The 14,221-nt window shown below is 42.5% G+C and overlaps 1 protein-coding gene and 1 long non-coding RNA gene across 3 annotated transcripts in view; one reads left to right on the top strand and one right to left on the bottom strand.

Annotated features, from left to right (window-relative positions):
- LOC116150534 (uncharacterized) overlaps positions 1-12,665 on the bottom strand; it is a 34,300-nt gene extending 21,635 nt beyond the window's left edge. Inside the window, exons 1-2 of one of the 2 annotated variants that reach the window (XR_010377932.1) lie at positions 12,605-12,665; positions 9,969-10,109 (exon numbers count right to left, since the gene is read on the bottom strand). This is a non-coding gene — a long non-coding RNA (uncharacterized LOC116150534). Of the gene's footprint in view, positions 1-9,968; positions 10,110-11,615; positions 11,832-12,604 lie in introns of those variants that run through there. The other variant, XR_004134250.2, reaches the window with a different exon arrangement.
- The window catches only part of PLXDC2 (plexin domain containing 2), a 335,747-nt gene continuing 333,762 nt past the window's right edge, over positions 12,237-14,221 (top strand). The window contains exon 1 of the mRNA XM_031444726.2: positions 12,237-13,228. Coding sequence (XP_031300586.1) covers positions 13,117-13,228 — 112 coding nt within the window. The 5' untranslated portion in view covers positions 12,237-13,116. The remainder of the gene's footprint in view (positions 13,229-14,221) is intronic.

Genomic DNA, 14,221 nt, shown 5'->3' on the forward strand with positions numbered 1-14,221 from the left:
TAGAGCTATGTGCCTGCTGAAAGACCATAGGAGACTATAATGGCTCATGTATGGCTGACCATAACGCCGTGCACAAGCAGCGAGTGGAGACTTAAGATGGGCGTCAAAACTATCAAGCTTAACAGTGAAGGTATACAGCAGACATACAAGCCCCTCAGCAAAGACAGAAAAGTTTTGGACCCTTTAAGGAAATCTGATTATTAACAACTGCTAGGCTTACCAGGTAGAGACTTAAGTGTCCACACATGACAAAGAATACAGATTTCACCCACTGTTCAAGAAAAACCACTCAAGAGCAATGGCTATAGCAGATAATAGCAACAACAAACCCTGAGGAGGGGATATAATCTGAGTTACAAGGTTGTCACATTATTTAAAATGTTCAGTTTGCAATATATGTATACACACACACACACACACACACACATATATATATATTATGTCCATATACATATATATGACATGTAAGGTAGTAAGAAATGCATGGGGAAAAGCAATCAACAGAAATAAGCTGAGGAAGATCAGATATTTTACTAAATGAAAACTTTAAGTCAGCTGTTTTAAGTCAGCTGTTTTAAATAATGTTCAAAGAGCTAAAGGAAACTATGCCCAACAGAGTTTAAAAATGATGAAAACAGTATCTCACAAAAGTGTTGATAAGGAAATACAAATTATAAAAAGGAACCAAATAAAAATTCCAGAGTTGGAAAGTGTAATAACTGAAAAATTTACTAGAGGGGTTCACCAAACAATCCTCAGCAAATTTTAAAATGTTGAAATCCTTTTCTGACCACATTGGTATCAATCAACAATAGAAGGACAACTGGAAAATTAACAAAATGTGGAAATAGCATACTCCTGACCAACCAATAGATCAAAGAAGAAATCAAAAGAAATCAAAATTTATCTTGAAACAAATGAAAACTGAAACAATACACCAAAATTCATGGGATGCAGGAAAAGCAGTTCTATGAAGGAAGCTTATAGTGATAAGTGCCTCTATTAACAAGACCTTAAACAACCCATCTTTATACTTTAAAGAACTAGAAAAGAAGGAACTAGAAAAGGAAGAAAAACTAAGTCTAGTTAGTAGAAGTAACAAAGATCAGAGCAAATATAAATAGAAAATGGAAAAGATCAATGAAACTAACACTTTTTTGCAAAAATAAACTAAATTGACAAACCTTTAGCTAGATTTATCAAGAAAAAGAGGGCTTAAAAATTTATAAGTCAAAGAAGACATTGCAGTTGATACCACAGCAATCAAGTGATAAGAGACAACTATGAGTAACTGTACACCAGTACCTTTGACAGTCTAGAAGAAATGGATAAATTACTAGAAACTTATAGCTTACCAAGCCTGAATCATGAACAAAATCTAAACAGACCAACAAGAGATTGAATCCTTAATCAAAAACCTCACAACAAAAAAGCCCATAACCAGATGGTTTCACAGGTGATTTCTACTAAACACTAAAATAATTAATTAGAAATTCTCAAACTCCCCCCCCCACCAAAAAAAAAGAATAGGAAAAAATACTCCCAAACCATTTGAAGAGGGCAGCATTACTCTGATACAAAGCCAGATAAGGATACTACAAAAAAGAAAACCACAGACCAATAGCCCAGATGAATATGGTTGCAAAATATACTCAATAAAATATTAGCAAATAGAATTCAACAGATTTCAACGATCACACACCATGATCAAGTGAGGCTTATCCCTGGAATGCAAGGATGCTTACCATATGCAAAGCAATCAATGCAATACACTAGATGAATAGAATGGAAGCAAAACCATATGATTATCTAAATGACCTTAAGACAACCACTTAGATTGTTTTAAAATCCTAAAATTCATATGAAACCACAAAAGACTTCAGATAATCAAAGCAATTTCTTCTTAAGCAGGAAGCATCACACTTAATGATTTCAAACTATATTACAAAGCTATAATAATCAAAATGTGTACTACTGGTATAACAACACATAGACCAATGGGATGGCATCAAGAGCCCAGAAATAAAGCTTATCATACACAGTCAACTAATATTTGAAAAGAGATCCTGGAGTGCTCAATGGGGAAAGGATCGTCTCTTCAAAAAAAAGCTGGGTAAACTGATATTCACATTCAAAATGTTGAAATTGGACAACTGTCTTATACTGCTCATGCAAATTAACTTAAAATGAATTAAGGACTTACATGTAACACCTGAAACCATAAGATTCCTAGGTAATACAAGGGAAAGCTTCTTGACTTTGATATTGGCAATGATTTTTTTTTGGATTTGACACCAAAAGCACAAGCCACAAAAGCAATGATAGAAAAGTTAGACTACAGACTAAAAGGCATCTGCACAGCAAAGATAATGGTCAAAAAACTGAAAGGGCAACCTATGGAATGGAGATAGTATCTGCAAGCCATGTATCTGATAAGGGATTAATATCCAAAGGATATAAAGGGACTTAAAGAGCTTATTAGCAAAGAACCAAATAATTCAATTTTTAAATGGCCAAAGGACTTGAAAAGACATTTTTTTAAAAACATAAAAATGGTCAACAGGTACATGAAAAAGTGCTTAACATCACTAATCATCAGAGGAGGAATGGAACCGCAAGATATCACCTCCAACCTGTTAGAATGACTTATCAAAAAGGCTAGTGATAAATGATGGTGAGGACGTGGAATAAAGGGAACACTTGTGCACTGTTGGTGGGAAAGTAAATTGGTTCAGCCACTATGGAAACTGTACAGAGATTCCTCAAAAAGTTAAACAGAGCTGTCCCATGATCTAGCAATTCCACTTCTGGATACTTATCGAAAGGAAATAAAATCACTGTCTCCAAGAGTTATCTGCACCCCCATGTTCATTGCAGAAATATTCACAATAGCTAAGACATGGAAACAATCTAAATATCCATCAATGGGAGAATTGATTATTGATTAGAAAATATGTATCATATAATGGAATACTATTCCACTATAAAAATGTGAATCCTGCAGTTTTTCAACAGCATAAATGAAGCTTGAAGGTATTATGCTAAGTGAAATAAATCAGAAAGAAATACTGAATGAGCCCATTTATGTGGAAACTAAAAAGTTGAATTCATAGAAACTGAGAATAGATCAGTTGTTGTCCAGGTCTGAGGGGTGGGGATAGGAGATGTAGATCATTGAGTACAAATTTCAAGTTGTAAAAAGAATAAATTCTGGGGATGTCATGTACAGCATAGTGACTCTAGCTAACAATACTGTATTGTATATTGAAAGTTGCTAATAGCGTAGATCTTAAATATTCCCACCTTAACAACATATTCCCACAGTAACAGCAAAGTGATAATTGAGGTGAAGAATGGATTAACCAATCTTACTGTGGTAAACATTTCTTAGTATATACTTGATTCAAATCACATTGTGCACCTTAAACTTACAGCGTTATGTGTCAACTGTATCTCAGCAGAGCTGCAAAAAAGAAATGTCTAAAGTCAGTAACTTAAGTTCCCACCTTAAAAAAAAAAAACTAGGAGAAAGCAAGCTAAATCCTAGTCAAGCAGAACCAGAATGAAGTAAATTATAAGGATTAGAGGGAAATGCAACAGAGAATTTAAAAACAGACAAAAACAAAAAAGTTGATTTTTTGAATGATCAAAATTGACAGACCTTTAGCTCAATTGACCAAGAATAAAATAGAAGACTCTAGTTAACTAGTATCAAAAATGAAAGAAGTAGTCATTACTACCAAACTTTCAAAAATAAACAAGTTTAGGGGGACATTACAAATAATTCTATGTCAACAAATTAGGTAACAAATGGACACATTTTGAGAAAGATACAAAATACCAAAATAGACTCAAAAATAAAAATCTGAAAAGTCTAATAAAAAATAAAAAGTTATTAGTAATCAAAACAACTTTCCACAAAAAAACTGATTAGTAATCAAAATGACATTCCACAAAGGATAACCGAGATCCAAGTGGCTTCATTGGCAATTTGACCAAGTTTTTAAAGAATATCAATTCTTCCAACTATTCCAAAAAAATAGAAGAGGGAATACGTCCTAACTTTTGAAGCTAGTTTTATCTTGATATCAAAATTAGACAAAAGCATCACAAGAAATACAGACCAGTATCTCTTAGCAATATGGCTTCTATACTCCTCAAAAAATACTAGAAAATTGAATCCAGAGGCTTAGTAAAAGGACTATATCCCATTACCAAGTGGAATTTATATCATGTTATCAATATAACACTATACCGATAGAATAAAAGGAACACATGCATAACCATATTGGTAGATGTAGAAAAGGAATTTGACAAAATCCAAGTCATGATAAAAAGACACTCAAAGCAGGAGGAGATGTTCAACCTGATAAAGGGCATCAGTGGTAAACCCACGGCTAACACACTTAATGATGAGAGAACTAAAGCTTTCCCTCTGAGATCAAGAACAAGACAAGACATCCACTCTCAGCAGTTTACTCAATATTGTACTGGAGGTTCTAGCCCGAGTAATCAGGCAAAAAAAGGCAGTCCTATTGGAAAAAAAGATGTTGAACTATATTTGCAGATGACATCTGACATATAGAAAACCACACAATCCACACATATTAAGAAACTATTAGAACTAATAAGTGAGTTCAGCAAGGTTGCCGAATACATGACCAATAAGCAGTCATTTGTATTTCTCTATACTAGTTGTTACTGGCTGAACTGGACCTCCCACTTCCCCTAAATTCATATGCTGAAGTCCTAATACATAGTACTTCAGAATATGACTGTATATGGAGATAAGTTCTTCAAAGAGAATGTTCTATTAAAATGAAGCTGTTAGTGTGGGTCCTAATCCAATCTGACTGGTGTTCTTACAAGAGGAAATTTGGACATAGACTTCAGGGATGCACTTAGAGCCACGGTTACGTGAGGACACGTAGAGAAGGGAGCTATCTGCAAACCAACGAGAGAGGCCTCAGAATAAACCACACCTGCTGACACTTTGATCTTGGACTTTGCCTCCCAAACTGAGAAACTGTATGTTGTTTAAGTCACCCAAGTGTGTGGTATTGTTTTGGTAGCCATAGCAAACCTAATACGCTAGCCATGAACAATTCAGAAATGAAATTAATTCCATTCATAATAGCATCAAAAAGAACACTTAGGAATAAATATAACAAAAAATACAAAGCTAATACACTGCAAACTACAAAACAGTTTTTGAAAGAAATTAAAGACTTAGATAAATGGAAAGATATTCCATATAAATGGATTGCAAAATTTCTTACTGTCAAGATGGCAAAGTCTAAATTAATCTACAGAGTAAATTTAATCTCTATCAAAATTCCAACTACTATTTTTGCACAGTAACCAAAATAGCTTGGTACTAGCACTACGATACACATATAGATCAGTGGGATAGAACCAAGAGTCCAAATATAACCCATACATCTATGGCCAACTGATTTTCAACAATGATGCCAAGTTCATTCCATGAAAAACAATTTTGTCAACAATGGCTGAGACAGTTGCATATCCACATACAAAAGAATAACTTTGGTCCCCTTCCTCACACTGAATACAAGTATTTAAACAGACAAAATGAATTAGAAACCGAAAAATGTAAGAGCTGTAACTATAAATCTCTTAGAAGAAAACAGGGTGTATGTAAGTCTTTATGACCTTGAAATTAGGAAGGTGTTTCCAGTGTATGGTATCTAAAGCAGAAACAATGAAATAAATATATAAATTGGGTTTAATCAGAATTTTAAAAAATTGCACATAAAAGGATGCTGTCAAGAAAGTGAAAAGACAGTACAAAGAATGAGAGAAAATGTTTGTAATTAATTTATCTGTCAAGAGCTTAGTGTCCAGAATAAATGAAGAACACTTATATTTCAGCAAAAAACAAAACAAAACAAAACAGTGCAATTAAAAGGGGGCAAAGGGTTTAGATAGACAGTTATCCAAAGAAGACAGACAAATGCCCAGTAAGCACATGAAAAGATGTTCAGTATCAATAATCAGAAGGGCAATGTAAATCAAAACCACAATGTGATACCACATCATACCAACCAGGATGGCTGTAATTAAAAAAAAAAGGGGGGGGGGATAATAGAGTGTCCGTAAAGATAAGAAATCAGGACCTTTATACATTGTTGAAAATGTAAAAAGGTGTAGCCACAGTGGAAAACAGTTTGTCATTTCCTCACAAAGTTAAATAGTCACCATAGTGTCCATATATCCACATATATTGTACAGATTGTACACGCCATTCATAGCATCATTATCCGTAATGGTTCCAAAGTGGGAACAACTCAAATGTCCATCAGCTGCTAAATATATAAAATGTAGTATATCCATTCAATGGAATATTATTTGGCAAGAAAAAGGAATACAGTAGTGATATATGCTATAGCATAGATGAACCTTGAAAATATTATGGGAAATGAAAAAAGTCAGACCCAGAAAGTTATATATTGTATGATTCTGTTCATATGAGGTGTCCAGGATAGGCAAATCCATAGAGACAGAAAGTAGATAAGTGGTTGCCAGAGGCTGGGGGGTGGGGTAGCGACTGCTAATGGGTATGAAGTTTTTTGGGGTGATGAAAATAGTTCTGAAATTAGAAGGTAGTTTTGGTTTCAAAACCTTTGGGTATACTAAAATCCACTGAATTGTACACTTTAAGCAAGCGCGCCTTAAGCTATGTATGTCAATAAAAAATTCATAGAGTGAAGATGAAAAAGAGGAAATTTACAGGAAAGAAAAACAAGACGAATGCAAGGAGAGAAAAGGGAGCGCAGAAGAAGCCCTCAGGGCTGAGTATCAGTCCTGTGGTCCCATGGAGCCGAGCACTCCAGCACTTAATATGAGCCCGTGATCTGTGCTGGGAGGGACAGCCTCCGCCAGGGGCTCTGCAAAAGCACTTCGGCTGGGTCTGACACTTAGGAAACACATTTCCTAGGGTTCAGACATTTTTATCATTTCAGAAAAACCTGGGCTAACAACAATGTCCACAACAATCAGCATTTTCAGAACTTTTCTGCCTGCTCCATATTAGGCATTTTGCAGCATACTCCTTAACATTTATTTCGTTTATTAATTCACTAAGTGCTTGCTGAGCACTGGCCCATTTTCCTTTTTAGCAAAATGCAGGCATTGAATTTATCTCTGAGTATAATTGAGGAATAAGGTCTGTGTTTCTAGTATACACTGTTGCTACGTGATGAGAAATGTCAGATAATGCCCTTGTCCTTTTTAGGAGTTGCTGGGCTGCACCTTGCAGGTCTGCGAGCCTTGTAGCTGCTCAGTCCCGAGACTGAAGAAAAAGCCTGGAGACCGCAACAGAGACATTAATGATACTGGATAGGGGATCTCTCACGTCTGAAACGAAGGGTCCGGGGGTGATGGCCCACGGCGTACAACAGACAGGACCCAGCAGCCATCTTCACTACTCAGGGGAGGCTGGGGCTACCATTTACAGGGGGAAATGACATCAGACTTGTTCATCAGTTACCAGGGAAATCAGCAGTGGGGGCCACATCTGTTATAGCCCCTTAGGTTAATAAGCATCACGAGGGCATCACTTGAATATACTTCAGGTGGAGCCATTCTGGCCTAAGGATTAAAACTACTCATAGCTGGAGCAGGCAATAGGCATGTTCACATGAGTAGGGTTTAGGTAAAGCAGGGACTGGTCAAGCAGGGGATGCACAGAAAGCAAGAGAACAGGCACGCTGAGTGGCCTGACCAGACACTCCACCCCTGCTTACCCAGTACGACCCTTACAGTCTTGGTCCGCCCCTCTCCTGAGGCACCCCTGGGGTCAGGTGTGTAGAGGTGTACTGCAACTTGACACCACAAATGCGATACAGAGCCCAAGAGGCGGGCAGGCTTCGGAGCCAGGGACTTACGGGGTCAGTTTTTCATGGAAACCCACAGGAGGATGACAATGGCAGCTCGCTGTGGACCCGGTGATGCCACTGTTGTTGCTCAGGCCACTAAGAGATTCCCTCCGTGCAGATGAACAGTGAAATGTAAGGTACTGAACAGGCACAATATGGGGAAGATCACGACCATTAAGCAAAACATGCAAAGGCAGTAATGGCTTTCTGAGATCACACCACCCCTCCCTGCGGTTGTTTTTGTCCTGGCCTGCGGCACCATGCCCCTGTCCACCCTCATTCCCCACAGCTGGTGTCGCATACTGGCGAGGCGGCAGGGCAGACCACAGGTTAATAGAATGCTGCCTTTCTCTAGTAGGGGCCTGGATTAATTACCTTAGTAGTCTTAGGTGGGGCCGGGTAGGAGAGAGGCGAAGTCTGTAAGTCCCTTTCTAATCCTGTTCCCCACAGGGTGGCAAAGCCAGACTACGGAGGACTCATGTGCCAGTCCCAGGGCCATCGTGTAGTATGTTTCTCTGGGGGTAGAGGAACTCTGATGGTGTTGACTAGTTGCCTCTGGGTTAACATGGCACAGCCAGTGGGATGATTGCTTCTGGGATGTTCAGTGATAGCACACGGCGCTTGACTTAGCCTCCTGGTCCACACGTTGAGAGAGTAATTTATGTAGTCCAGTTGATGATATTGGATAGGGGATCTCACACGTCAGAAACAAAGGGTCCTGGTGTGACGGCCCACCTCGTACCGCAGACAGGACACAGCAGCCATGTTCACTACTGGCGGAGGAGGCGGCTACTATTTATAGGAGGAAATGCTGTCAGGTTGGCTCACCAGTTACCAGGGAAACCAGGAGCTGGGATATGTCCCTTATAGCCCCTCAGGTTAACTACCATCATGAGGGCAGAGGCTTCCCTCTAATAAACTAGCAGGTGGAGCTATTAGGATCTAATAGCTCTACTCTAAGAATTAGAACAATCACTAGCTGGGGCGGGAGCAAGCATGTTCGTGAGAGTAGGGTGTAGGTGCAGCAGGGACTGGTTGGACGGGGATGTACAAAGAGCAAGAGAACAGCCATGCTGAGTGACCAGATCATACGGGAGTGTACAATTCCATTTTAATAATTTGTTTTCTACTATATATTTTGAGTTGCACATTTTTTGTACTTTGCTATTTACTGGTCAAAAAACACTTTAGCTTATTAAGATTCAGAGAGAAGATAGTATAAACATGTATGCCATTTTAATGCAATGTATTATTTCATTATGAATGAGCCAAATATAATTCTATGTTAACTTCATCTAAACAGAAAATGTAGTATTGATATGAGGCTAAAAGGCATTAAGTATCTTGCATGCTAAATGTTCCTATTTGAAAAACAAGTGATGTTAACTGTTAGGTGGGTTTTTAAAAAATACTTATTTCATTCAAGACACTCTATTTATAAAATTTTTACTCAAGATTATAAAAGAGCAGAAAGCTAAAGTATCCATCAACAGTATAATGAAATCTCGGTTGACTCTGAGAGCAGAAGTCAGCCAAGATGAGCAAATGAGTCTCGTAATTGCGTACCAGAGGTCAAAAAATTAGCCCTATCAAATGAGGGAGAGGAAATGCCATAGACCTAGAGAAAAAGGTCATGATATTAGTTTAGGACTGCATTAAAGCAACCCACTAGGGGCAATTTCCCTTTATCTGACAGCAATTGTAGAAAGTTTTAACAAATCCTATTAAAATGGATAAAAACTGCTTCCTGAAATAATAATAATAAAAAAGATTACAATAAATACTAAGTACCCCCCAGCCTATATTACATCTCAGTTTCTTCCAAGTGAGCATAATGTTTTCCTGAGTATCCTGTTAGCCAACTTTCATTGCAGGACAGGTCCTTGGAAACATAGCAGTGATGGAATTGGAAGTGGGATGAGTTGGGTAATTGTAATTACCTTTATGCAGATAGTATTGCATTCGGATTGTGTAACAGTGGCTCTGAAAGTTGGCATAAATAAAGGGTTGCAAACAGGTTTGGAAGCTGCACAGACACTAGCTAAGGTGCTAATGTCTGCCCAAACTTACCTGTTGGTAAGAATGATCCTAATATAGTCTTAAGATCTTAAAGGAGGGTGTTCAGTGAAGTCCAGATCTTTGTCATGCACAAAGAACTCACGTGCTGCTCCTTTGTGATTCCAATCATGCATGATGATTTAGTGCCTAGAACTAAGTAAGAAAGAGCAGCATTGTAATAAACTTGGGCTTTGGTACATTGCCTTAAATGCCAACCAATAATTATTTGTAAAAGATTACTTTTCCTCTATATTATAGCAAGTAACAAATAACTAAAGTGCATGTAGGATGGTATGTTCAGAGTGAAATGGAAAGCTCATTACTCATATAATCCTGGCTAATTAGAAGTAGTGGACTTTGGGGCCTAAATGATCTGAGTGTGCCATATATATTTCACCACAGAATAGCCTACTTCAGTTGCACAGAGAGACATTAAGAAGTGTCTGTGGAAAAAGTTGCATCTTCCATCTGACTTGAGACAAGGGCTGTAAGGAGTGAGGTTTGTTTTTATTTACTGTAGTTATAAGAACTGAATTGCTGTTTTGTTTCATTTTTTTCCCCCACTCACTGGCTTACTTTTAGCTAACCTCTCAAGGATGATAGGCAGACTCTGCTTTCCAACTTAATATTAAACAGATAAGTATTCCAGGTACTCGCTCAACTTCAGATGTACTGTTACATAGAACTTAAAAACTCGTAGTTGAACAGAAGTAAAAATCCAGGTTTTCTAAGTTGAGGAAGAAGACATCAACTGGTTGGGAGAAAGCTCAGGAAAGAGCAAACAACATAAAAACTGTGTGCGCATGACATATGTATACATAAAAAAATGTAATATATATATATTCCAAAATAAATAGCAAATTGAATATTGGATTGAGAAAAATATGTTACTCTTCCCGTTTCTTTTCTCCTCACCAGCTAAGTACTATGAGAGAGGCATTCTTTTGGAATCAAATTAGCAAAGTAGTTTGATTATTTGGGTCCACTTCCAGTGGATATTGAGACAAAATTAAGGTGGTTATTCAGGGCATCCATAAAATTTTTGGAGCATGGAAAAGAGTGGACCAGAATAGACTAACAGGATCTTTTGCACTTAGAGCACTGAAGCAAATTCTCCATTTGATGTATGACATCCTTTCTCCTCTTCCTTCCCTCTCTTCTCCTAATTTATTAAGAAACATAAAGCCATTTACTTGTGCCAGGATCTGGTCTCAATTCTTTAATTATACACTAGTAACTCATTTAATCTAATACAGCAACCTTATAAGGGCATAACCAGTTCTACCCACTTGATGGGGAATTCAGGCATTTAAGGAAATTGCTCAGTCATATAGCTATTTAGTAGGGGGTGGAATTTCAGCCCAGTCTGGTTCTAGAATTTGTACTTTCAGCCAATATGCTTTCCTTCCTTTCTTTGTGTTTAGCCCTTTAAAATGAGGTTAACTGTGTAAAATAAGGTGTAAACTATTGAGAGGGCTGGAAAGGGTTAAGCTGAAGCACTTCCGCGAGCTGAAAAAACAAAAACAAACCGGCTAGGGAAAAGCCCGTTAAAGCCCCCATTGGAAAACCAGTGGGCCTCCTGTTTCTTTAAACTCTCGCTTTCGCTCCCCCTGACACTTTACAAAGCAACTGCGGCTGAACCGAGCTCCCGCGCGGTACCTTCCTCCACCCTCCTGGAGGGTTTGGGTTCCGAAGGGGCTTAGTAGGGTCAGTAACCAAACTGGCTCTGCTTTGCTTTCTTCACACCCTAACCACCGCCGCACACGCCCTCCCGGGAATGGCGAACTGTAATTAACCCTTCGGCGTCCAGAAAGCCCCCACTGGCGGCGCGCGCCCGCTGGGTCCGGGACTGGGCCGCGAGTCCTCGCACAGGCGCGCGAAGGCGGCCGGGGGCCCAGGTGGGTGCGGGCGCCGCTGGCCCGGCTTCAGGGGGTGCCAGCCGGGTGCAGGGATGGCGCCCGGGCAGCGCAGAGATGCCATCTGGCGCTCCCCTTCTCGCTCGCCTTTCTCGCCTCCTCTCCCGGTGCTCCAGGCCGCCGGGTGCCGGGGGCACGCCGGGCTGGAGTTGCCCTCTCACTCCCTCTTGCTTTGCTCCCCCGGTTTAATCTCTCGGCGACTCCTCTGCCAGCCCCGAGGAACGTGCAGCCATTGGACAGGTCGGTGCTAGCTGCCGGTTTCGGGGAGGAAGGTGGGAGACGCCTGGAGGAGCGAGGGGGAGGGAGGAGGGTGGAGACAGGAGGGTGCAGCGGCAGATCTGGCAAATTGCGAGCTGCTTTCCCTCCCCAAAGTGTGGAGCAGGAGCGCGGGGGAGCGCGGCGGCGGCGGCGCCTCCTCTGCCACCAAACTCCGGGGCTCGGCGGGGCTTGGGGCCACCTCCTCCTTAGCCAGGAGGAACCTTCTCCCAATAGGTTGCAGCCTGACTTTTTCCTTCCCATTTCTTTCTTCTTTCTCTCTCTTTTTAAAAAATACACTTTTCCTGCCTTTGGACCTCAGACTGCTGCAGCCCGAGCATTCCCGGGGCTCAGTTCTTGGGGGCTGCCCATCCCTCCGGCTGCAAGCAAGGACGCGCGCCCTGCGTCGGGCGAAGAAAAGAAGAAAAACTTGTCAGAGGGGTTTCGCTTGCCCACAGTAACCCTCTTCCCACAAACCTAAACATCCCGCGGGGGCCATCCCAAGACTGTGTAAAGTTCCTTCCGAGCCAACAGCCCTCTTGGATTTGGAGGAGGCAACGGCGCTAGCTGTGGAATTAGATCTGTTTTGTACCCAGTGGAGCGCATCGGGGGAGCTCGGAAGTCACAGTCTGCGGGTACCCGGGTGGCGCTGCCTGTGCGGAACGGAGAGTTTGCCAGCCCCGGCTGCAAGTGGCCTTTCGTCTCCGCAGTTGTTGTTCTGTGTCTGGGGTGAGGGCTGCGAGTGTTGTGGCAAGTTGTGAAGAGAGACCTGGAGGTCCGGAGAGGACTGCACTCCCCCTGGCACTCCCTTCTTCCTCTTCCCGGCTCCCCGGTGTGAAATCCCAGCGAAATTTACAAAGGCCTCTTGCGTCCGGCCGACACCGGTCCTCGGCGTTCGGCCCCGTTGTCCCCATTCTCAGCGGGAGCCCCGGAGCACAGGGCGCCAGGGAAGGACTGGCGGGGAGGAGGAGGGAGGTCGCGGCGGCGGCATGGCGAGGTTCCCAAGGGCCGACCTGGCTGCTGCAGGAGTTGTGTTACTTTGCCACTTTTTAATGGACCGGTTTCATTTCGCTGAAGGGAAGCCTGGAAGCCAAGTCAATGGTAAGATACACTTTCGCTTGTTGCTTTTGTGCCCAGCTGAAGACCTTTCTGGCACTCCTTTCTCAAGCCACCCCATCTATCTGCCCTTGGCAAAGTTATTGCAGTTGCTTTTCTAGTAAACTTGGGCATCTCAAATGGGAGAAGAAGGTTGGCTGGATGAGTATGGTGGTTAAGGACTGGGGGTTTTCTTAAAGATTTCTGGCTTGCTTCACCTGAGCGGCAGGGGGTGTACTGTCTCACTCAACGCTCCCCGAGAGGGCTCTGGCCTAAGAGCAACCTTCTGTGGATACCTCGCCCAGGAACTGGTTTCCTGGGCTGTGTCCTCTCCGGCTCCTCCTCCTCCTCCTCCTACCCTGCTGCCGCGATAAACCAAGCAAGTGCGGGATGGGGGCAGTGGGTCGGGGACGTGGTGGCAGCTGGGGATTGCAGGGTTCCCCTCTGCTGGAGAAAATTCCCTGTGGCCTCACCTTCCTCCCCCAGGCGATCCCCACCTCGGCTCCCTCCTGCTGTCTGGGGCTCAGCGGGAGCTGGAAGGGGGGCGGTGTAGGTGCGGTGGGGCGCGGAGGAGGGTAGGAGATGGCTGAGGTGAGGAGGGCGCGCCTCTGGAGACCAACCCCTGGTCCCATTGTCCTCCGCCGGCTGGCTTCCCAGACAGGCCTGAACGTGCCAGGGGTTCCTCCGAGTGGCCTGACATTGCCCCCGCGCAAAGCCCGTGCCTCCGCACATCCCCAGTGGCAGCGCGTCCTGCTCCCGCGGCTACTCCAGCCAGGTGCGCGTCCAGCCCAGAGCCGCACCCCCGGGGGCCAGTGAGGAGCCGGGGACGCCGCCCTGGGCCCGAGGCCCGCTGGCTCCTCCGGGCGAGGCGCTGCTGAGCCGCTGGTCCAGCTGCCTTCCAGGACCCTGCCCACTGTGAACCTGGCGCCTGCTCCCCGTTTCTGCCCCTCAGTGAGAAATGTATAGACTTTGAGAAGTGGATGAGCAAAAGCAGTTGCA

The sequence above is a fragment of the Camelus dromedarius genome, chromosome 26, assembly GCF_036321535.1.
Source record: "Camelus dromedarius isolate mCamDro1 chromosome 26, mCamDro1.pat, whole genome shotgun sequence".
In the NCBI taxonomy this organism is placed as follows: domain Eukaryota; kingdom Metazoa; phylum Chordata; class Mammalia; order Artiodactyla; family Camelidae; genus Camelus; species Camelus dromedarius.